General features: G+C 44.5%; 1 protein-coding gene and 1 long non-coding RNA gene across 2 annotated transcripts in view; one reads left to right on the plus strand and one right to left on the minus strand.

Moving 5' to 3' along the window:
* The window catches only part of LOC132446476 (uncharacterized), a 365,756-nt gene that overhangs the window by 166,082 nt on the left and 174,130 nt on the right, over positions 1 to 25,544 (plus strand). The window lies entirely within an intron of this gene.
* The window catches only part of LOC132446714 (protocadherin-15-like), a 156,198-nt gene that overhangs the window by 34,523 nt on the left and 96,131 nt on the right, over positions 1 to 25,544 (minus strand). The window contains exons 20-25 of the mRNA XM_060037152.1: positions 25,146 to 25,265; positions 12,013 to 12,198; positions 11,225 to 11,455; positions 8,042 to 8,158; positions 7,460 to 7,600; positions 4,818 to 4,930 (exon numbers count right to left, since the gene is read on the minus strand). Of these exons, the coding sequence (XP_059893135.1) occupies positions 4,818 to 4,930; positions 7,460 to 7,600; positions 8,042 to 8,158; positions 11,225 to 11,455; positions 12,013 to 12,198; positions 25,146 to 25,265 (908 nt within the window). The remainder of the gene's footprint in view (positions 1 to 4,817; positions 4,931 to 7,459; positions 7,601 to 8,041; positions 8,159 to 11,224; positions 11,456 to 12,012; positions 12,199 to 25,145; positions 25,266 to 25,544) is intronic.

The following is a 25,544-nucleotide window of genomic DNA, read 5'->3' on the forward strand; positions in this document are numbered from 1 at the left end:
CAGTTAGGTCTCTTCTGTCTGAATCAATACTGGTAATTCGTCTCACCCCCCCCCCTCGCAGATTGCCAGGGGGCCGCAGAGGAAATCATTTACACGCATTAGCCAGTGTTTAAAACCCACCACCATTACCACCACTGGCAGCCATGCTCTTGTGTGCTGCTGAAGTCTGGGTAATTCATTTCAAACCGGCCATGCGGACATCACCATGTTATTACGACTCCTACTAATTAATGAATAGTTTATACTCTCTCATACACACAGACACACACACACAAAAACAAAAAAATAGAGTGTCACGCAAACAGTGTCATTATTCCCTCTCTCTATATATAAATCGCCCTATCTATCTCCCTCTCCCTCTATCCATCTAAATATATCCATCAATGTCTCTTTGCCATTGCCTAAGCAATTAACCAATAACAATGTTAAAGGCCTGGGATCTGTGTGCCGGTTTTTCTACTCCTGTCTGTTTCCCCCTCCCCCTTTTCTTCACAGGTGAGCTGGAGTAGTTTTCCCTCAACCCGTACTGTGGTCAATCAGAAGTGAGGCCCATCAATAAATTTAGCACACCTGTACAACTATCTCGCTCCTGGTTGGCATACTGGGAACAGCAGGAGAGGGTGTATCACTTACACAGAAGGCAGTGATTGAATACTTAAAGGTTGGGTATGGAATTCTCTTTTTTGGCCATTTTTGCAAAATTACTTGAAATCCTTATCATAACCCACTTACAGCCACTGAGTTAGAAGTACTGACATGAAAATTAAACAAGTCAATCATCTGTGGAACGGGCAGGGCTCGAAAAACTCCAGCCAATGATTTCCAGACCCACCGAGTGGCATTTGACAGTAAGTACGTCAATCAAACGGTCGTACTGCACTCCCCCTCCCCCGCTCCCCGCGCGACCCCTTCGTGCACGTACTCAAAGCTCGTGACCCAGAGCAAGCTTCTGTTGTTATCCTGCGGTAGCTACTGGAGCTAGCTAACTAGCTAATGGCTCGCTCTCGCGCATCTGTGTTCGCTCGTGCATGATTGCGCGTCCATGTACTTGGAATGGGTGGAGTCAGAATCAGCGTTGAATGAGAAGGGGTAGGAACATTAGAGTTGTGTATTTTCAAAATCTGCTGGCGTTTCGCAAATCCCATACCCCACCTTTAAAGGAGACAGGAATAATTAAAATAATTCTAACCCTATTTATATAGCCTAAAATATAAATACTACCCCCCCCCCCCCCCCCCCTTATTTACCCACTTATCTATTTATCGATTTATTTTAGACCATAGACAAATACATAAATGCTGTTGTCACATACTCAATCATACAATTGGTGGCGGTATGCACCAAGAAAGCTATGGTTGCAACCCGCCAATCAACAAAAAGAAAAGGAGAAGAAATCTTGCGCGCACACGCGCGCTCTCTCTCTCTCTCTCTGATCTCCGCTGGCATGCTGGTTGCTGCCTCAGCCCTTCCTTTGTGTTTTGTCAGAGCCTTAGTTAAATTTGTTAATTGTACTTGGTGGGGGGTAGGAAGCTAGGTAAGTTGGGTACCCTACAAATGCATTCACGTAGTTACTTCTTTGTTAAACACACTAGGTCAGTTGGTTGTAGCCACCCTTGTATTTTTCCTGAACCACCCTTTTTTTTTAGATGAGCAGAGTAGGCCTTTCGTTGTTAGATTTTTGGTTGCAGAGTTAATGAATATTGAGGCCTAGTTTTGTTATACTTGTTTCATTTGTTTGGCAACTTCCTTTTGGTCCCTTCTTCCCCCACAGGTTGGTTTTTACGGCTCTGATATACGTCTGCCTTGAGTTGTGTAAATAAAACCCTTTACTTTTGCCATCTATACTTTGCCTCCGACAATATTATTTTGTTGTTTTCTTTCGTTCTCATTTACCCCTGGTTCCACCAAAGGGTACGTAGCAAACCAAAAAATAACAAATAAAACAAGAATAAAACAAACAAATACATTTGGGTTCCTACGGATTTGGTAGGACCCCGAAGTAAACCTGCATATCACACACACACCAGAAGAGAATATATGGTCCAAGATATTTTCCTATGAATGAAAACACAAACAAACACACTCACACACACATTTGCACATTCATTCACATACACACAGAAAAACACGCTCACATAAATGCACACTTTCATTTGTGTACGCACAGACACACATGTTTTTATGAGGTCACTCTTCCAGGAATGCTTTCGCCTGATTAGCTGACTGGACACCGGTGGAGGTTTCAGGTCAGACGTGAAACTATCCAATAACCGGTAGCCGTTATCTAGCCTAACATCTGTGTTCTTGTCCCAACCGATCCTGGCCTTGTCCCTCTTTTTCATTGGTTGATGAAAAGTGGCCGGCTTGACCTTAGTGCTCTGCCGTTCGTTGCGCTTTTCTCTCAACGACCACTTTTCTTTTATAGAATTAATCATGTTAATTCTATGCAGTCTGACATTTAATCGACATTTAATTTATGTGCATTTTCTTTCATTATTCATTTTTTGAAGCACTACTTTCTGAAGATTATATTATTTTTTATATTCACTCACTCAATTAAATGTGTGTTCTCTCTCTCTATCTCTCTCTTTATTAGATATGTTGTGTCTTTATTTGCTGCTCTCTCCACCCTTGTCAGATTTAGTCTTTCAACAGATTCTGTGATTCAACAGAGAGACCATCCCAAATGTGACTTTAAATTAACATGTAATTACTAATTGCAGACAAGCTAGCAGCAAGCTCAGATCTGTGTGAATGGTGCATTTTACCTTCTTTTGTTTCAAATAGTTTCAGCAAATCATGGGGTTGGGATGTGTAAGCACACGTTGCATGGGGAATGGGTACCTACTTGAAAAAAACTGCATCTACCACTTTAGATAAGCTTAGACAAAATGCTTAACTAATACCTTCTCACCACCTTAGCTCATCATGAATTGCAGCATTATAAAGTGTCATTTTTTCTATAGGAACAAAGACACTGTCTGATTTCATATCCTCAGTATTATTGACATAATTATAAAACCTAACTTACCACCCGACAACTGCCTGGATCTCAATGACAGCCATCCCCACCAGAAGAGTGCTCATGAGTGCCCATGTAGAACATTCATTTTTCCCATTCTCACAATCAGTTTCTTTGTCATGTCCCAGACTGGCCACTACAGAAATACATCAATCCATCGTCTTCTGAAGCACCATCTAGCCGCTCTCGAATTAGATTTCCGCTGGACGATTATCTCCGTAACAAGGAAATACTGCGTAACTCCAACTCACAGGTGCTGTGAAGTATATTCGTTAGGTTATAGGCTAGTCAAACTTCTAGATCCATTGGATTACCAGATAGATAACCAAGATATCCAGCCAGTGCTCATACAGTCGAATGTCACAGCCAGAGCACTTCTTCAGAATAACACTTTATCATTCGCATCACAACAGCCAACAGTTCATCACAATGGGTACTAACTTGTGAGGCGGCATTAGCTAAGCAGGTAGAGTGGGTTAACTGGTAACCAGAGGGTTGCTTGTTTGACCCCCGGCTCCTCCTAGCTAGAGTGTCGAGGTGTCCCTGATCAAGAGACCTCACCCTGACTGCTCCCGACGAGCTGGCTGTCGCCCTGCGTGGTTGACTCCGTCGCAGTGTGTGAATGTGAGAATGAATGACTGCAAGTCACTTCTGATAAAAGCGTCAGCAAAATCCTCTAAATGTAACTGCTAACCTACTACAAAATATGTATGTGTCAAGTGTAATATCGTACACCTTTCACAAAGTTTCACTATGCTAGATCTTAAAAAGACGTATTGGCTCTACTTGACATTTAAGAGGTGACAATTTAGAATGATTTCCTAATCACTTGGATTCTCCCTGCGTCTGTACAAACATAAGCAAGTTAAATTGTGGCTGCAGTTTACGAAATGAGTAAATGTGTTTCTCCCGGAAATTGCCAGAAGTAGGTATTTTTGACGGGGTGATTGCGTTTGGTCTTTCTTTAACCACTGGCATCACAAACTGCCATCCATTGTATGCCATCATTAAGCTAGTTTAAGCTAGTCTAAGCTAGTCTAAATTCCTAAATCAGTAAAAAGCTGTTAAATGGCCTTTTGTGTCTCACTGTTCAGATATTTACTCCACAAAAGCGCAACTTGATTGAAAGACTAAATATGCACTGCATCTTTATCTTAGAATTTAGTTTGGAGTGTATTATTATATATTTTTTCTAGAGCATAAACCAGAGAAGATAAAAGATGTCTGGCAACCATATGGTACGCCATTCATCATCTACAGCACGGCATACAAAACATGAATATGCATCTTCCCTCAGGCAAAAATATGTTTGACAGGGTGTGTGTATGTGTGTGTTACTATACGTATGTATGTCTGTGTGTCAGTGTCTGAGTGTCTGTGTGTGTGTGTGTGTGTGTGTGTGTCTGTTGGTGTTTGTGCGTGTTTGTCTGCACGCGTGTTTGTGTGCATGCACATGTTTTTGTGTGTGTGTGTGTGTGCGCATGTGTGCACATGTGTCTGTGTGTCTGTGAGTGTCTTTGCGCTTGTGTGTGTCTGTATGCGTGCGCGTGTGTGTGCGTGCGCATGTGTGTCTGCACACGTGTGTTTGTGTGTGTGCATGTGTGTAAGTATGTGAGCGCATGTGTGTGTGTGTGCGTGCGTGCATATGTGTGTGTGTCTGTGTGTGGGTGAGCATGTGTGTGTGTGTGCGCGCATACGTGTGTGTGTGTGTGTGTGTGTCAGTGTGTGTCTGGGCACGTGCGTGCTTCTGTGTCTGTGTGTGCGTGTTTGTGCGTGTGTGTTCATGAGTGTGTACCTGTACTCTTCCTGGGTGAAGACTGGGATTGAGGAGGGCTGCAACACCGTCACCTCCACTAGAGTCCTGTTCTCCTTCACAGGCTCGCCATCGTCATAGGCAACAACCACCAACTGTCAATCAAGCAGCCAATGTCAGCAAACAGAGTTAGCAAGCACTTGATACCTTATTTGGTTAACTTGCAAAAATGGCTCCAGGGAAATTGCCACAATCAAACGATCAATTCTCTGCTTGTTTCTGAGAATGAAAGCAATACCTCCCAATAGTCCTCTCAACACGACAAACTCACACTTTAATAGGCACTGGGGTATTTTTCAAACTCTTGCTAACAAGGACAATTAAAAAACTGATAAAAGCTGATAAAACTCATGTGCACGGCAAACAGTCAGGGTGATAATGTTACCCCAACCAAAAAAATGTGAATGAATGGCAGAAGTTTAGCGGTTGGATTGCTGTTGCCGTGGCGCCCTGTATCCCCCCCCCCCCCCCAAACTTTGGCGTGGGGGTGCCACTCTGTAGGCAGGTACGAGGACAGAACACGGGCAAACCCAACCACATAGACCAACCTGTCAGGACAGACATGAACAAAAAAACACAAAAAAGACAAACAAAAAGGGAGAAGAAAATATTCCACAGCCCATGCACGATTGTGACAACCTGTGCATAACAACCAGGATCGACCACCATTTTGTTTCAGAGCTGTTGGAATTAAAAACATCTCATCTCAAACCACAATGGCTCCACTAAGATCGGTTCCCTGAGCTCTGGCAAGAAAAACAACAGAGAGAAATAAGTAAGATCCCCGTTTTAGTGCTTTGGACGCACGTTCCCAATCAATAGGCATTTCTCAATAAAAAAATAGAACTTCTCTGCACAACTCCAGCCGACTAGCCTGGCTATCGCCAGACCAAGATCAATCGTAGATTGATCTTGGTCTGGGGAGGCTGCTGTCATTTTCTTCAGCTCAAGAGGCGTGATCAACGGGCCTATTTCAACTGACTCTGCACGCAATTGGCTGCTTGCCGTCGCTTCCCTGTCGTCCCTGTGTTAAACCAGCCAATAGCGCGCCAGGGGGGGGAAGCCAGCTTGGTGATTGGCTCACCGCAAAAGCGTATCGGAAGCAACAAGAAATGTATTGCCCTTCTCCAGACCCTTCAGCAGGGCGAATTTAAATCGCCGGCAGAACGGGCCGGGGCTGTCCAGTCCACCAGCCGACACCTCCAAGCTCGCCTGGGTCAGGGCGTAATGGAGGGACAAGTGGACGTCAGCCCACCACTCTCAGCCACCCCACTACGTTGAAGATCCCTGGGACGTTCCTGGCCAGCACCTGCCCCCCGAAAGCAGTGGACAACCCTCAACCACCTGAGGTCAGGTGTGGGACACCTTCAGCAATGCTGAAGGTCGGCATTTTGGACAATGCCGAATGCGAGTGTGAAGACCCACTACAAACTGTGGAACACATTAACTAGTTGCCCCAAACACCGGCCCCCAAACAAACGTGGTCTAATCTAATTGACCTTGATCTTTGGCTCGCTAATGCCCTGTTTACACCTACCCGATAGTGGGCCCCGATGGTGCCCGATGGCTAAATCAGCAGCTATCGTTATAACATCGGCAAATAGCGTGGTTGCATCGGGAAACACCGTTACTCTTCCCGGGAACATCGTTAGACAACGGGAAGAAACGGGAAGAAATGCTCAATGATCGGGCAACAACGGGCAACATCGGCAAAGAACGAACATGTTTGTTAATTTTGGGTCTATCGGGGTAGAATCGGTTACCAGGTGTTGCTATGGGCTAATCGGCTATAATCGGGAATAGAACGGGAGTACAACGTAAAACATCGCAAATCGTTCGGGAATTTTCCTGGGCACATCGGCTATATTCGTTAATCTTCCGCGCTTTATCGTGTTTTATCGTCTTTATATCGGCAACCTCAACACACGAAAGACCCTCGAGAACCCTAGACAAATAACGATTGTGAGTGACCAGATTGTGTTAAGGAAGACCCTCAATCTGCCACTTGGGTATAAATAGGGGGTGATGGATGGATGTCCTACTTTTATAATTACAGGGTACTTCGCCCATTTAGAACCGGCGTTCTATTATTATAAAATCGCTATTGTAATATAAATAAATATATAAATAAATATCAGTCTAAACCAGTCTCCCCTTTGCCTTCTCCCGAAATGACGCCAAATGACGCCAAACGCGTCATTTGACGTGTTTGGCGTCATTCGAAATGACGTCAAATGACGCCAAACGCACTTCGGGTGTCTTCCCTGGCATACATCGTTATGTTATCGTTATAACATCGGGTATGTGTAAATGCTACCCCGATAAATTGACCCGATCATACATTTTTAGCCCGATGTCACCCGAATCACCCCGACTTCCACATCGGTGGTCCATCGGCCATTAGCGGCCATTAGCGGGATGGTGTAAACGGGGCATAAAGGTCTAAGGACATACCCCAGAAGAAGAATAAAAAATGATTCACATTGAGACTTGTACCAAAAGTCCATCTTCAACGTTTGGAGAACAAAGAATTTGGTGACGGACAAAAATAATGAGGAACCACCCAATCGTAAGCTGCACTACTCACACTATACTTTGGCTCAGATTTGGGTTTCCATACTCACGCTGAACTTGAGATTCGGCTCTTCGTTGAGGTTGACTCTGGTCACCACGTTTCCAGTGGTCTCCTCCACGTCGAAGATACTGGAGGGGTAGAGATGAGCCTGCTGATCTACCCTGTAGCGCACCATCCCCGCAGGAGTACCCTGGACAGACGACAGGGGGCACTGATTAACACCCGAGGGACAACGTTTATCAGCGTAAGATAGACCTGACGAGCAGAGGGGAGCTCTTCACATGGTGAGTTTCTTTTTGGATAAAATCATACGTTTTGATAGAGAGGTGCAGTTTTAGAGACAGAAGCTGGCTCACTAACTAACCAACTAACTAACTGACATACTTGCATACTAACTCGCTCGCCCGTTGAGCGAATCACTCACAAACTACCTTACCATTTTTCCTTCATATGCTTATTTTTTTGGTCCAAAAACAAAACACTACTTAGAAATGATGCCCAATATAATCATTTGAATTTTTCAAATGATTATATTGCCTAATGAAAAGTTGGTGAATGTAATTGAAAAAACACATTAAAAAGAATCTGAATAAAAAATAACACGGTAGAATAGAAAGAAAAGGTTTTTTACCGAAGGGTCAGAGTCAGTGGCCGTCACAGTGGTAACGATGGTTCCCTTAACAGCGTTGGGGGCGACCATGCCACGGTACGCTGACCGGCTGAACACTGGAGGGAAGTCGTTCATGTCCTTTTCAAACAGACAGGCGCACACGCACACACACACACACACACACACACACACACACACACACACACACACACACACACACACACACACACACACACACACACACACACACACGATAATTTTGCCATGACCAGAACTAAATGAGGGGAAATACTGGCCGGAACGTTTGATTTCGGGCCATTTGCTATAAAAGATAGTATGAATTCTCTGCTGATCAAAAAACATCAAAGCCCCATCTTCAGAAGACGGAGAAGGAACGGGTTTAGAAATAGATTTTGAAAACATATAGAAACTGGTTAGAAGATGCTTTAGAAGATGCTTTTTAGGAAGATGGTTAAGAGCGGTACCGTTGGGAAGAAAATAATTGGATCAAGTTGTCTGCACCCAGGCGTGTCATTTCAATTAAACATAATAACACCTAAACCACATCTCCTTTTTAAAAAGCATTAGTGAGACCGACCAACCTTTGTTGCTTACAGATCAGAAAAATGATATAGCAGCAGAAAACACAGCATGGCAAACAACAAGCGCGAACAGATTAAAACCATGGTTCCCGGATAATCATCAGTGTGTTTGGCAAATTAAAAGAAAATCTTTTCAAAGAAAACAGGTTATTTATGGAGAGAAAGTATTGGCTGGTGCATGGATGTTTCTAATGATTAGTGTGTTCATAGAGAAGGGCTGAGTGCAAAGCACTGGGCACAAATTACAGAGTACTCAGTTTGATTCAGGAAAAACCCAGAACCAAGTTCAAAACATATTCCCTACTTGACACACCGACTTGAATCAACCATTTCCAACTTTATCAGAACAGCTCAGCTATTCTATATTTTATCTCAATTGTAATCAAACTTTCTCACTTTAGCTATTTATTTAACTCTTCACTTTATTTGCTTCCAACCATTTGACATTTTTTAAATGTAGTGCATGTTTAGATTTTTTACTCCATTTAGACTTTTGAACATAAAGACACTTACTTCACGTCTTAAACCATGTGGCTTTATTCATACATATTTTCAACCTCACTTTGCACTAAAGCAGTCATTGCATTTTCTGCAGGAAATGCATTTTCGAGTAGAAAATAAGCTTAAAAATAACTTAAAATAACTAGTTGTGCGTCCTCTCAGCCACCTTTAGAAGCCGGTATCGAGTCGTTTAAAGGATTGTATAAAATATGGTTCATAAGCTGGTTCAGAATCTGGTTGATATGTTGTTTAGAAGCTGGTTTACATTATACATTTCATATTGAACCTCGCCATATGCCTTATAGTTAACATCATCACACTGGGGCTCGATAAGAACACAAACACCCTGTGTAGTACCCGCAGCACCAACACGGTCTCTAAATCACACACAGCGGGCCTTTAGGACCCCATTACACACCATAATAACCTTGCGGGAAGAGCTAAAGGTCATGTGTAGAGAGGCCTGAGTGTGTTGCTTCATCACTGCTCTTATTGCCTTCATAACCTCCTTGTTAGCTATTATATTTTATTTTATCCCTTGTTTTTGTTGCATTGCTATTGTCTTTTATTACAGGTTTTGTTTATGCCCACTAACAAGAAAGTGCATGCAGATCGTACACACACACACACACACACACACACACACACACACACACACACACACACACACACACACACACACACACACACACACACACACACACACACACCTGGTTCCTGTTAAATCAATTTGTTTTGTCAGGTAGACGGCAAGTGCCTTTGTTTTGTCAAGTGCCTTGACGTTTTGAATAATTAATGTGGTTTTATGTTTTCCTAACACTGTCTAATATATTAAACAGTGAGCAGCAATGGAAATATTTACCTAGCCATTCAATATGTCACATGTTGCAAGGTTTTGTTTCCATCTCTATCACTTCTTCTCCTTCCTGGGTTCAATATTCTCTTTGTCTTTCATTCTTCTACTCAATTTCTCCCTCCTTTATCTCACTTTATATGAGATTCTCTCCCTCCCTCTCTCTATGTGGTACCTCCCCAAGCCTCTTTATCCATCTGGTTACCATCAATTCACCTGGAACTTGGATAAAGCCTGGGGATCCTTATTTGTAGGAGAGCAATTAAGAGCTGACACTCTACTGCACTTTGCCACAAAAATGCACACACACACACCTACACGCACAGACGCAAATACAAAAATGAAGCAAGCAAAAAAAAACACACACACACACACACACTTGCCCACATAACGCATGGACAAAAACACACACAAAGAGAGAGAGAGAGAGAGAGAGAGAGAGAGAGAGAGAGAGAGAGAGAGAGAGAGAGAGAGAGAGAGAGACCTAAAAACACCTTTAACACACACCTTAAAAGCAAGGATCATTGGGAAAGGTGCCTTGATTACAGAGTTTTAAGGATTCCTTAAAGCAAATCTTTAATAGTTTAACACAAAACAGCAAAAGTTTGAGTTAAGGTGAGGCTTGGCTGGAGTCATTTCACTCCACCACCACCACCACCACCACCACCACCACCACTACTATCCACCATCACCACCACCACCACCACCACCACCACCACCACCACCACCACTACTATCCACCATCACCACCACCACCACCACCACCACCACCACCACCACCACCACCACCACCACCACCACCACCACTACTATCCACCATCACCACCACCACCACCACCACCACCACTATCCACCACCACCATCACCATCACCACCACTACTATCCACCATCACCACCACCACCACCACCACCATCACCACTACTATCCACCATCACCACCACCACTATCCACCACCACCACCACCACTATCCACCACCACCACCACCACCACCACCACCACCACCACCACCCACCACCACCACCACCCACCATCACCATCACCACCACCATCACCACCACCACTATCCACCATCACCACCACCACCACCACCACTATCCACCATCACCACCACCACCACCACCACCACCACCCACCACCACCACCACCACCACCACCACCACCACTATCCACCATCACCACCACCACCACCACCACCATCACCACCACCACCACCACCACCACCACCACCACCACCACCGGACTCACCATGATGTGGACGGTGACCGAGGCCAGCCCGGCGGGCATGGTCCCCCCAGTGTCCAGCGCCTCCACGGTGAAGGTGTAGGAGTGCTCCGGGGTGTTCTCGTAGTCCAGCTCCTCCAGCACAGACAGCAGCCCGCTGGACGGGTGCACCTGGAACAGCTGGCCGACCCGTGGGTCCGAGCTGTTGGCTCTGATCCGGTACGTGAGGGTGGCGGCGAGGTCGGTGTCGGTGGCCTGGGGAGGGGGGGAGGGGGGGAGGGTTAGGGGAGGAGGAGGAGGAGAGGAACATCGGGAAAATGTTAAAAAAAAAGTGGAATGAATGTTTATGAAGAGGAGGATAAGACGTGCTACAGCAATGGAGAGATTTGGTTACTTACCCCCAGGGAATTACCTTCTCACCAAATCTAATGAAAAACGCTTGAGGTACTGGGAATGAATATGTCTTTATTTGTGTGAAAATTAGATGTGATTTGCTCTGCAGTAAAATGACATGACATATCAAAATGACATATCTACCCGTGAAAGATCTGTGCGAATGAATAGGTGACCAACTCTTTGTTCCCTCGTCATGTACTGTTGTATTTATATAAGGGTTGCTTTCTTATAAAAGTAGTATAAAAAATAAGTATAATAAGTATAGCATAAAAAATAGAAGTGCTACATTATTAAAAGTGGAATCTACCCGTCCATTTTCACGCAAACTACTCATCCATACCCATTCCTTCATCCCTCCATGCGACCAGCCACCATCCATTCATCCATCCCTCCATTCATCATTCCCCCCGGCCCACCTGTAGCTGCAGTATGGCGGTGTTCCTGGGGCTGTTCTCGGGCAGCTCCACCTCGTAGGCCTGCTGGGTGAACACGGGGCTGTTGTCGTCCACGTCCAGCACGGTGACGGACAGCGCCAGCCTGGAGCGCCGCGGGTCCGCGCCCCCATCCCACACCTCCACCACCAGATCATAGTGACCCTTCAGCTGTTGGGGGGAGACACAGTTCTGGGGTTGACAGCGTCCATGTTGGATCACGCTGGATAGGGCCTTTTCACAGCGGCGTCATCGTAGGACAAACACAGGTATGGTCCGTGTTCAATGTGTGTCATCTTCACTGGTTTAGTCCAGTACCAGTGCCTGTTCAATGTGTGTCATCTTCACTGGTTTAGTCCAGTACCAGTGCCTGTTCAATGTGTGTCATCTTCACTGGTTTAGTCCAGTACCAGTGCCTGTTCAATGTGTGTCATCTTCACTGGTTTAGTCCAGTACCAGTGCCTATTCAATGTGTGTTATCTTCACTGGTTTAGTCCAGTACCAGTGCCTGTTCAATGTGTGTTATCCTCACTGGTTTAGTCCAGTACCAGTGCCCTGGTTCATCAAAAAGCATGCCCATAGTATAATGCAGTGGTTCTCAAATGGGGGTACGCATAGTACTGCAGGTGGTACAAAATTAAAAGCAAGCCATGTTTTATTTTTCACCCTGGAGTTGTGCTTCTTTTGTGGGAAGAAATTAGCCAACAATTGCATAAAGCACATGCCCATGATTCTCACTAAATGTTAAGTGTTTGCACCCTTTTAATATTCATGTTCAAACTGCCAAATAGAAAGCACATAAGTGCATTATTGGCAGAAAAGGTTTGAGAACAACTGGTATAATGCAAATCTATGTGTGTCCTACAACGATGCCTTGCTGAAAAGGCTCTCCAGATCATAGGTGTAGTGTGAGTCCAAAGTGGGTATTTATGCCTTTATTCTCGCAACAGATTCACCAAGGGACATTTCACACTACAATCTTGAGTTTTCGGTTGTATTTTACATTCATTGACATTCTCAGACCGCGGTACGACCTCTCCGCCTGACCGCCTGACCTCTACTGGAGAGTGTCTCCAGGTACCACAGAGGGCAGCGGTCAAAAGGGTCAAGGGTCATATATTTGTCTTTAAGAAGGTTGTCTCATATCTGGCTGTAGGTTAGTCTAGAAACTAAGAACTCTCGTGTTTAGCATTGCAATTGGTTGTACTGGACTTTAACCCTATTGCTGCTGCGTTGGTTTTTGCTGCTGTTGTTGTTGTTAATAATAGGTCGTTGAGGCTAGTTTCAGTCACAAGGTGACAACAATAGGCTTGACTGCTGGGCGGAGCTAAGGCTGCCTGAGCTACCTTGCTCATTTAAAGGCTCGCTATTATTAGGGTCAGGACCCTGCAAATGAAGAACCGGGAAACAAAGACTAAGGGAGTCCCTCGAGGAAGACCAGAGGAAGCCACCCTATTGTAGCTATGCGTCGTACTTCACTCATCGTCAGGATTTCCACTCATAGACGACGCCACCATAGATCCTCTGATCGGCGCAGCAACCCATCCAATCTGTGCCATCCACCGACCCTTGCCTACACTGACCTTGAAGTGATGGGAGGACTCTGGAACTACCAATCAGCTGTCAAGAACGCAGAGGTTTACGCGTCCCTCATGACCCTCCACTTCCTTGCCCTGAGAGAGACTTGGATCACTCCAGATAACTCTGCTACTCCTGCTGCCCTCTCCACCGTCGACTCATTCTCACACACCATCAGGGCGAGGATGAGGGACCGGACTCCTCATCTCGCCGAAGTGGTCCAACCAGGTCCTTCCACTAGAACAGTGATTCTTAAACTAGGGGTCGCGACCCCAAATGGGGTCCCGAAAGACTTCTGTGGGGTCGGCAATTATTATGACCCAAATTATTATTATGCCAGGTGAAACAAAGGAAAATAATATTGGGAAAAAAAATCTGCCTTTTTCTTACACTTTTCTTCTTTACACGCAGTTAAGTCGAGAAGAGAGAAAATATGTTTGCGTCTTTCAACGAGATCTGGTTCAGCCAATGGGCTACTCCGCTGATAGAAACAATTTAACTATTTGCTCCCTCCGCCATTTTAAGTAGAACAAAATAAAAATACATAGGTAGCCTACATGCCAAAATGGAGAGGTGGCTGCTTAATAAATCGAACAAAAGCTCGGAAGTGCCATCTACCAGTGCGTCTACTCCTCCGCGATCCTCGGAGGAGGATCGCTTGTCCCACCGGCCTGGGACAAGTCTACAGGCCGGTGAGAATAAAAAGGAACAAATTAGGCGTCGGCATTATCAGAAAGAATTTCTGAAATATGGATTCACTTGCCAAGTAAAAGGTAACCTCGACCACCCACAATGTGTGATTTGCGGCGATGTTCTGGCGAATGAGAGCTTAAAACCTGTCAAACTGAAACGACATCTCGAAACCCGCCATCCCGAGGACGCTACGAAACAAATGACTTTCTTTCTGCAAAAAGAAGCTGCCCTGCAAGGTCAGAAGACCGCAGTGCATGAGCAAGCAACCTTGCCCGCCAAAGCCTTGGCAGCTTCCTACGAAGTGGCCCACCTTGTGGCAAAAGCACAGAAGCCACACACAATTGCCGAGCAAATACCCCTCTCCAATGATATCCAAGCGCATTATCGAGATCGCTAATGACATGAAATGTCAGATAATCGAGAGAGTAAAAAACTGCAGGTTTTCTTTACAGTTAGATGAGTGTCGCACAATTGTTGGTGTTTGTTCGCTACAGTTATGAAGGAAAACTTCACGAGGACATGCTGTTCTGCTCTCCGATGGAAGGAAGGTGTACCAGCAGTGACATTTTTAATTGTCTCAATGGTTGGATGGAAGACGCAGGGCTGCAATGGGCCAACTGCCTAAGCATATGCACAGACGGTGCGGCAGCTATGTTGGGGAAAAATAAAGGGCTGAAAGCAAAGGTCCTTAGCGTTGCACCACATGCCAAGTTCACACATTGCATTATCCACAGAGAGGCCCTGGCATCCAAGACACTTGAGCCCGAGCTTAACAATGTTCTCCAGACAGCAATTTAAATGGTGAATTTCATCAAATCTCGCCCACTCAAAACTAGACTCTTCACCCTTCTCTGTCAGGAAATGGGGTCTTCACACGAATCCCTTCTTTTCCATTCTGAAGTTAGGTCGCTTTCACGGGGCAAGGTTCTTACACGCCTGTTAGAGTTGCGAAGCGAGGTGCGCACCTTCCTCTCAGACGCAAACTCCGCTTTTGCGCACCATCTCACTGACTCGGAATGGATAGCCCGTCTTGCTTATTTGTCATGTATATTCGACAAATTAAATATGCTCAACCTGTCACTACAAGGCCTTAACACTAACATCCTGACCCTCTCGGACAAAGTGAATGCTTTCACAAAAAAGCTGCAGCGTTGGGCAGTCCGTGCGGAGAGTGGGGATTTTGAGATGTTTTCGGAGCTGCATGACTTTTTGGAGGAGGAAGACGTGAATGTAAATTCATTGGAGGCCTCCATCAACGTTCATCTCCAAAGCCTCCTCGAAAAATTCCATCAATATTTTCTGACGGGAATTGTGGAGAATTATGATTGGATACGACGATCTGTCATCTGAGCTCGAAGATGCGCTGCTTGAGCTATCCAGTGACCGAACCATACAGACATCGTTTGCCTCAAAATCACTGGACGAATTCTGGCTGTCGCGCAGGAATACCCCAGATTGTCCAAGGCTGCCATGGACATTCTAACTCCTTTCGGGTCGACCTATCTGTGCGAGAAGACATTTTCGTCCCTCGCATATATAAAAAATAAATGCAGATGTCGGCTCAGCACCGTGGAGGAAAATCTCTGTGTCGCCGTATGCAGCATTCTTCCTAGAATTAACTTGCTATGTTCACGGAAGCAGGCCCACCCTTCCCATTGAAATTGTTAAAGAGAGTAAACCAGAAAAGCGAAATAAAAAAATACCGTTATTGTTATCGCCATATATATAATTCATGTAACGTTGTAAGCCTAATGCTGTGTGTGCGTGTGTGTGTGTGCGTGTGTGTGTGTGTGTGTGCTTTTGTGTGCGTGCGCGCCACGCACATAGCGTTCTGATCTGATAGCGGCAGCCTACACTTGTTTAATCGTGATTGTTTGGTTTTCTCGGATGTTGTTCATATGGAATAAATAAAACTAATTACTTTGCTTACTATTTTTTGCTTGATTTAGTTGTTAACGTTTGAGGGGGTATTTTGAGTAAGGACTTAGAATGGGTTTGGGGAAAGTGGGGTCGTCAGACCTTACAATACTTTTTTGTGGGGTCGCCAGACAAAAAGTTTAAGAACCACTGCACTAGAACACTTTCAAGCTCTCCATTGTGGTGATCTACCGTCCTCCAGGTCCCCTTCGTGACTTCTACGTGGAGATGGATGCCTTTCTCAGCTGCTTTCCTGAAAATGGCACACCACTCATTATCCTTGGCGACTTCAACCTCCTCCCAGAGAAGTTGCACTCACCTGAATTAACCAACTTTTTCGCCACCTTTGACTTAACACTATCCCCTACTCCTCCCACACACAGGGCCGGGAACCAACTTGACCCGATATTCACAAGGTCCTGCGGCACCGCTGCTCTCTCTGTTACCCCACTCCCTGTGTCTGACCATCACTTTGTTGCTTTTTCTCTCCCCTTGAAGTCCTCTCCCCCACACCTCTCTAGTCCTCACATTGTCACCAGCCGCCGTAACCTGAAATCCCTCTCTCCCTCTACGTTTGCCTCTACTGTTCTGTCTTCACTACCTCCTATCGAACGATTCTCTCATCTATGTACAGATGAATCCTCAGACACTCTGCTATCCTCCCTCTCCTCCTCTTTGGACTCCCTCTGTCCCTTCCACTCCAGACCTTCGGATCCTCCCCCCCCCCCCCCCCCCCCCCAACTAGAGCAGAGTTGCAGGCAGCTGAGAGGAAATGGAAGACATCAGACTGTCCTAATGATCTATCGCACTATCTTTTCCCTCTCTGATTTCACCTCCACTGTGTCAACAGCCAAATCTGCCTTCTACCGCACCAAAATCAACTCCTCCGCCTCAAACCCCAGGAAACTGTTTTCTCTGTTCTCGTCCCTCCTCAACCCTCCCTCCCCTCCACCTCCTTCCTGCCTCACTGCTGAAGACTTAAGTTCCTACTTTACCCAGAAGGTAAAGGACATTAGCTCCTCTTTTATCCCTGCCTCCATCCTCCCTCCTCCCATCCCCACCTCTGTCTTTTCCCAATTTATCCCACTCACCTCCGACGAGGTCAACAGAATAATAACATCTAACCATGGCACCACCTGACCCCTTGACACTATCCCTTCCTCTCTCCTCCAGGCTGTCCCAAGCGACATCCTGCCAATTCTCACTGCTCACTCATTTTTTTACTTCTTTTTATTTCCTCTTATCAGTTGCAGTCATACAGTACATCACATCAGTACATGAATTTAAGTGCTACGGGTACAAATCTTAAGCTGGTGGGGTTAACAGTCCATGGATGTCTTGGGCCCAAACCATCCTGATCCATGCATATCAGAATTGAGTTACTCATTAACATTGTCCACAAACACCACTCATCACACATGACATTACACAAAGAAAGCATTCTGAAATAGAAAGGCCTGCAAAGGTCCATTGCTTAAAACATAAATAAACAAAGAAACATATCTCCATACATGTAGCCTACACATCCACATGCACATATGTATCTAAATGTAACATTGTCCACAAACACAAAACATCCCATATGATATTACTTTAAGAAAGTATTCTGTGAAGAAAAAGGCCTGCAGACGACCATTGCTTTAAAAGAAAAAACTAAGAAAAACAAAAATAAATATAAATCTCTAAATGTATATATCTATATGCATATCCACTTGTATACACACACACACATCCATGCGTACCTTCATCATACCAAATGGAAGTGTGTAGCAATGACAGACCAGTTGTTTATGAATGCCTCTGTTTTAGGTTGTAATAGTGCAGTCAAGTGTTCCATCCTGTACATATCTTGAATTCTGTCCCTCCATTGGGTTATTGTGGGGGGCTGTAGCTTCAGCCAGGAGGCTGTTATTGCTTTATTTGCTATTAGAAGAAGGGCTCTCAAAATTTTAGTTTGGTTATTTTCTTCAAGGTTATCAGGCAATATCCCTAAAATGAAGTGTGATGGTTCTAATGGTAAGTCAATAAATAAACATATTTTTATTTCCTTTTGTATTTTTTTTCCAGTATTCTGATAACTTTGGACAGTCCCAAAATATATGTGTGTGGTCTCCCACCTTGCCACAACCCCTCCAACATAGTGCTGAGGTATTGCTCCATTTAGATGTTATAAATGGAGTTCTGAAGTATCTCATTTTAATCTTCCATCCAAATTCCCTCCAGTTAGGACTACTGGTTACTCTGTGTCCCTGCTCACATGAGTTTTCCCATTGTTCCCATTGAAATTATTGTGTTAATCTCTAGTTCCCATTTTTCTTTAATATCCAAATTATTCTCCTTTAGTTCTTCTTGCAATATCCTGTATAAATGTGATATGAACCTTGCTTTGACCGTTCCTTCAATTGTCGATATGAAAAAGTGTTCTATTTTGGATGGTGGTGAGCAGAGCTTTTCCCAATCCCGGTGTGTATGTAAATAGTGTCTTAATTGTAAATATCTGTAAAAGTCTCGGGTTGATAACCCGAGACTTCAAATGACTTCAAAACACTTCCTTCAAACATATGGTCCAAGACTACTATGCCGCTCTCCCTCCATCTTTCAAAACACCTGTCCAATCTAGCAGGAAGAAATTCTGAATTGCTTGCAATTCTTATAGCTCTGGATATATTCATGGGAAGTTTTAATTTCTTCCTCACAACTGACCATATTTTTAAAGTATTTTTAACCCATATGTTGGAAATCTTATTCTTCCCACAGGCCAAATTCAGGAATGGGAATGAGTCCAGTGGTGTGTCCGGGCATTCACTTTGCTCCATTCCCACCCATATAGTGTCTGTTTCTTGAGATACCCAAGCAACCATTGCTCGTAATTGGGCTGCCCAGTAATATTTTTTCAGGTCAGGCAAGTTCAGGCCTCCGTTGTCTTTTGGGCACAGTAGTCTTCCAAGTTTAAGTCTGGGAGGTTTGCTCTGCCATATAAATTTGGATAACCATTTGTTCAGTGTAGTAAAAGTGGCCACAGGGACATATATAGGTTGTGATTGAAAGAGAAAAAGCAATCTTGGTAGGACATTCATTCTTATCGTTTCTATTCTCCCTATCAAAGAGAGTGGCAGGATTTCCCATCTTGTTAGGTCTGCTTTTATGTGGCCCAACAATTTTCCATAGTTGACCTTGAACAGTTTTGATAAATCATTTGTAATAATGATTCCCAGGTATCTAAATCCCTGTGACCAATGAGCATTAAGCCTTCCTGTTAGTTGTATAGGCCATTGTCCAATTATCATCATTGCCTCTGATTTTGATTGGTTGATCTGATAGCCAGAGAGTTCTCCATATTCTTTTAAAGTGTCCATCAATGCAGGAACAGATATGACAGGATCACTTATGCAAGTCAGGATATCATCTGCATAGAGAGATATCTTGTGTTCTCTATTTCCCATGTCCTTTATACTTTTTATTACTTTATTCTGTCTTATAGCTGCTGCTAAGGGTTCAATATTCATAGCAAAGAGTAAGGGACTGAGGCAGTCCCCCTGTCTCACCCCCCTCTGCAATTCAAAGAACTCAGAACAGCATCCATTAACTCTGACACGCGACTTTGGGTTTTTGTATAAGACTCTGACCCAATTTATGAACTCCGAGTGAAACCCCATTGCCGATAGTGTTCTGTACAAGAAGTCCCAGTTCACCGTATCAAATGCTTTCTGTGCGTCAAAACTTATGAGCATTGATGTCTGCTTATTTTTCTTAGCACAGGTAATAACATTTAGGGTTCTTCTTATATTATTAGCACCCTGTCTGCTGGGAATGAATCCTGTTTGATCCGGGTTAATCAGTGTGGTAATATGTTGTTGGACTCTTCTTGCTAAAATACTTGTCAATAATTTCTGGTCATTACATATCAGGCTAATAGGTCTATATCCTTCGCAGAGTGTTGGGTTTTTACCTTCTTTATGAATCACAGATATAATGGCCCGTGACCATGTCTCAGGGGGGTCATTCTTGGAGAGAGCATATCTAAACACCCTGGTTAAGATCGGCACCAAATCATTTATAAAGCATTTATAGAATTCTCCACTAAATCCGTCCACCCCTGGGGAAGAATTATTTTTCAATCTTTTTATTGCATCTCTTATTTCCATTTCCGAAATTGGTGTAACCATGCTTAGTGATACTTCTTCTGACAGTTCAGGGAGGTTTAAATTAGCTAGGAAGGTATTAGTATTGTCTGTTGCAGTTTGTGATTTGGGTTCTTTGTACAGATTTTGGTAAAATGATGCAAATGCATCTGCCACCTCTTTGGGATGAGATACTGTTCTTGCCACTGTTGGATGAACAACCTTAGATACAGTTCGGTTGGCCTGAGCCTTGCGAAGTTGGAAAGCAAGGAGGCGGCTGGCTCTGTTGCCCATCTCATAGTATCTCTGTCTCGAGAATCTTAGAGCTCCCTCCCTCTGCTTTAGATGATAAAAGCTTATCCAAGGATTTTCTTGCCTCCTTAAGTTCTGTGGCAGTATTAGTTGCTCTATTATTTTTGTGTTGTGTTTCTAGGAGCTTTATCTTGTTTTCTAGGCTCAACTGTTCCGCAAGTCGCTTTCTCTTCTGTTGTGATGATATCTGTATTATTTTCCCTCTTATAACTGCTTTTGCTCCCTCCCATAAAATTGAAGGGTTAACTTCTCCATTATCATTTGTCTCAAAGTATTCTTTTAATTGTTGTCTCAAATCCTCTACTGTTTCTGCGTTGTTCAGTAGAGATACATTCAGCCTCCAATATCTGAAAAAAGAGTGCATGCCCAGGTCTATCTTCAGTATGATTGGGGCATGGTCACTCAGAGTTATAGGTTCAATGTGACAATCAATTACTTTGTACATGTATTGTTGAGGAAGACAGAAGAAAACAATCCTTGAATAACTGTTGTGTACATTAGAAAAAAAAGGTGAAATCTTTCCCTGTAGGATTTTTAGTTCTCCATGGGTCTACAAGTCCCAGTTCAGAAATGAAATTATTCAGTGTATGTGTTTTTGGACTTTGAGGTCCTTTTTCTGTTGGGTTCCTGTCTTTTTTCCCATCTTGCACTGCATTGAAGTCCCCTCCAGTTATTAGCATACCTTTTGAATTTTCTGCAATGATGTTCGCAATTTCTTTGAAAAAACCTGGATCATATTCGTTTGGAGCATATACATTCAAAATGGAAATCTCATTTCCTCCAACACTTCCAACCACCATGACATATCTTCCTGATTTATCCTGCACCACCTTCTCTGCACTAAAGACCAGAGTTTTACTAATTAAAATCGCCACCCCTCTTTTTTTCCCATTTGAGGCACTATACACTAAATTTACCCATTCCCTCTTTAATTTTATATGTTCTTTCTCGGATAAGTGGGTTTCTTGTAGCAACGCAATTGAACACTGCAGTTGCTTTAACTGATAGAATATCTTTTTCCTTTTTATAGGATGGTTTAGCCCATGGACATTATAACTCACTATGTTTAGTTTATCCATAAGGATAACAGTACCCCTTCCTTCTGTCTTTAAAAGTTAACATATATTTTCCAGAGATATACCCGTACTCAAAAAACATCATATGTGACTGCATAGTTATAAAATACACATGTAATATCCACCGTTGTGGAAAACAAGAACATACAATCAAAACAAAGAGGAAGCAGACTTCCAAAAACCCGACTGATTTAACGAACATAAAATCTGTCTCAACTAGGACAGAGAGTTGTGACAGGTCTCTCCGGGGGTGTGCACTCAGTGCGGTTAGGCTACACGCAAGTCCAATGGCTTTGCTATAGCCTGTAGTGCTCGTCAAAAAGGAGCGTTCAAGAAACAAAAAAGAAAAAGCTCCTCAAATGAGAACTTGTTTTTTTTTAACATAATGTTAATAAACTTTCTATGATAAAACTAGCCATATTAATCTTACCAGTAAGTTGAATCTTCATTTCCCTCAAAGTCTACCCACAGCCCAGTGTTTTTACTCGCTCCTTTCTTTATCGCCGTGAAGGAAGCTCTTCAGATCTGCATTGGACATCACGTTGGCTCTGTTTGATGTTGAAGTCTCAGCCCAGCTATTCCGTAAAAGTTCCGCCCGGATCGTCTCCCGTTCATCCAGATGCACATGTATACCAATGGTATGAAGAGTTGGTGCCGCATCCGACAGTGTCATGAAGGTCTTAGTTCCCGTCCTCAGGTGAATTTTCAGCTTGGCGGGGAACGGCGATTGAGCTTTTATGTTCTTCTCTTTAAGCTGCTTTATCACCTCCCTAACTTGCTTACGTTTCTTCTGGATGTCAGATGTGTAGTCTTGGTCAAAGAAGATCTTCTGCCCTTTGTAAATTACTCCTCCTCGGTGTTTCCATGCTTCTTGAATGACCAATTCTTTAGTTCTGAAGTCGAGGAATCTGACTATGATCGACCTCGGAGGGCTCCCTGGGTTTGTCGGTTTCATGGTCAAAGATCGGTGTGCTCTCACTATATTTAAGTTCAAATCCTCTGGTAATGTCAGTGCTGTTTGGATGAGATTGCTTATGTAGTTCAGCATATCATTGTTTTCGTTATCTTCTGTTACTCCGTATATACGGAGATTGTTGCGTCTAGCTCTGGACTCTAGATCCACACATTTTGCTGTTAGGCTGGCATCTTGTTGTAGCAGGTAACGAAGGGCTCTTTCATGTCGTTGTGTCTTATCCTCAGCAGCCCCTAGCCTCTGTTCATATTCCGTTACTCGTTGTTCAAGCTGTGTCGTCCTTTCAGCAACCTCACTGAGCGCCGTTTCAACTCTTGCTAACGAGCTCTTGGTGTCCATAGAGGCTTCAGAGTGTTCTTTTCTAAATGTGTGCAACTCGGCTAGCACCGCCGCCATGTTCTCGTCACTGCCTGAGTCACTTTGATGGTCTTTGCAGGGTCTTGGAGTTTTGTTGTTCTTTTTTTCGGTCTCCTTTCGAACAGTAGTCATCTCAGAAAGTTGTTGTGAGTAGTTTTGATGGGAAACAAAAGTGTAATTAAATTCCGGCCAGTTTTTTAAAAGTTCTCCTCCGGGAGCTCATGAATCAGGCTGTTGCCTCGGTCATGACGTCACAGGAACTCCGTTACAGCATCTTTCAAGACTGAATAAAGCCTCTCCCCAAAAAACAGACTCGTGATACCACCGACATCCAGAACTACAGACCAGTATCTCTTCTTTCATTCCTCTCTAAAATACTGGAAGATGCCATCGCTAACCAACTGTCCTCCTATCTTTCATCTAACAACCTGCTTGACCCTCACCAGTCAGGCTTCAAGAAGGCCCACTCCACTGAGACGGCTCTCCTCGCGGTGACTGAGTCCCTCCGTGCTGCCAGAGCCTGGTCCCTCTCATCGGTTCTCATTCTCCTTGACCTGTCCGCAGCATTTGACACGGTAAAACACCAGATCCTCCTTGTCACTCTCGCTGAACTTGGCATTGCTGAATCTGCCCTTTCCTGGGTCAAATCCTACCTGACGAATCACACTTTCAGGTAACAAACCTTGCACGATTGAAAATGGTGTCCCTCAAGGCTCTGTACTGGGGCCTCTTCTGTTCTCCCTCTATACCAGATCTCTGGGCTCTGAAATTATATCACACGGCTTTTCCTATCCCTGCTATGCTGACGAAACGTAGCTATTTCTCTCTTTCCCCTCATCTGACAAAGCCCTGATTGCAACACGCATATCTGAATGTCTGGCAGACGTGAGCACTTGGACAACTGCCCATCACCTGAGGCTCAACCTCAACAAGACTGAGCTCCTCCTAATTCCAGGGAAAGATTTCCGACACATGGACATACTGGTCACTGTTGAGAACATCACTGTATCACCTTCTCCAACTGCCAGAAACCTCGGTGTGGTACTGGATAATCAGTTATGCTGCACCGCAAACATCACTGCAGACTTGCACATCCGCAGGATCCGGCCTTTCCTCACGAGGGAAGTAGCTCAGCTTCAAGTAGAATCACTGGTCATCCCCCGCCTCGACTACTGTAACTCGCTCCTGGCTGGACTCCCTGCCTCTGCGATTAAACCATTGCAGCGCATCCAGAATGCTGCAGCGCGCCCTCGTATACAACCTACCGAAATTCTCCCATGTGACCCCCCTCTTCCGGGACCTCCACTGTCTCCCTGTAGTAGCTCGCATGAGATTCAAGATGATGGTACTGGCATACAAGGCAGTCGATGGAACTGCCCCTGCCTACCTCCAAGCATTGGTAAAGCCACACACACCAGCTTGATCCCTCCGCTCAACTACCTCAGCTGGACGTCTGGTACAGCCATCGCTAAGAGCAAGCCAAGGTCGATCAACAAAGTCACAACTTTTCTCTGTTTCGGGACCTCAGTGGTGGAACGAGCTCCCTGCCGATGTCAGGATTGCAGAGTCGCTCACCAGCTTCCGCAAAAGACTCAAAACTCACCTGTTCAGAGTTCACCTCGACTCTGCACAGCTACCCAGCCCCTTCCGGCCAACATTGTATGTTGAACGCCCTGGCACTTAATGTACGCACTTAATCTACATTGCACTTATTCATAGTACTTAATAGTGTAGCAGCTGCAGTAGCTGCTATCATTGCCGTACACGGGGAATGGGTTAGCCTAGCGATTGTTAGTACTTGCACTTGGTTCTATGAAGATCTTTACTGTACTGACAGCGATTTATTGTTTCACTTCTTATGACGGGCATGGGTAAAGGGGGGTGTCACAAATATTTGGCCTGTTAAGCCCTTTGAGACTGTAATGGTGATTAAGGGCTATACAAATAAAATTGAATTGAATTGAATGACAAATGAACTTATTGTAAGTCGCTTTGGATAAAAGCGTCTGCTAAATGCCCTTAATGTAAATGGGTCAAGCTGGAATATCAGAGGTCAAGTGCACAGGGGGTCAAAGGTGAAAGGTGGCTGACCTCTCGGTCCAGGGGTGCGGAGGTGCTGATGGCTCCGCTGGCGTTGATGGAGAAGAGGCTCTGGAGGTTGACCAGCCGGTAGAACACCTGTCCGCTGGAGCCCAGGTCTGGGTCTACAGCCTGGGGAGAGAGGGGACACACCTTCATCTTAATACTGGGTCTATAGCCTGGAGGACAGAGACACCTGACTGTTAATGAGACGTTAGAACACCTGACCGATGGAGCCCAGGTCTGGGTCTACAGCCTGGGGAGAGAGGGGACACCTTCATCTTAATACTGGGTCTATAGCCTGGGGGAGAGAGACACCTGCACCTTGATACTGGGTCTATTGTCTGGGGGAGAGAGACACCTGCACCTCGATACTGGGTCTATAGCCTGGGGAGAGAGACACCTGCACCT

Source organism: Gadus macrocephalus, chromosome 18, assembly GCF_031168955.1.
Source record: "Gadus macrocephalus chromosome 18, ASM3116895v1".
In the NCBI taxonomy this organism is placed as follows: domain Eukaryota; kingdom Metazoa; phylum Chordata; class Actinopteri; order Gadiformes; family Gadidae; genus Gadus; species Gadus macrocephalus.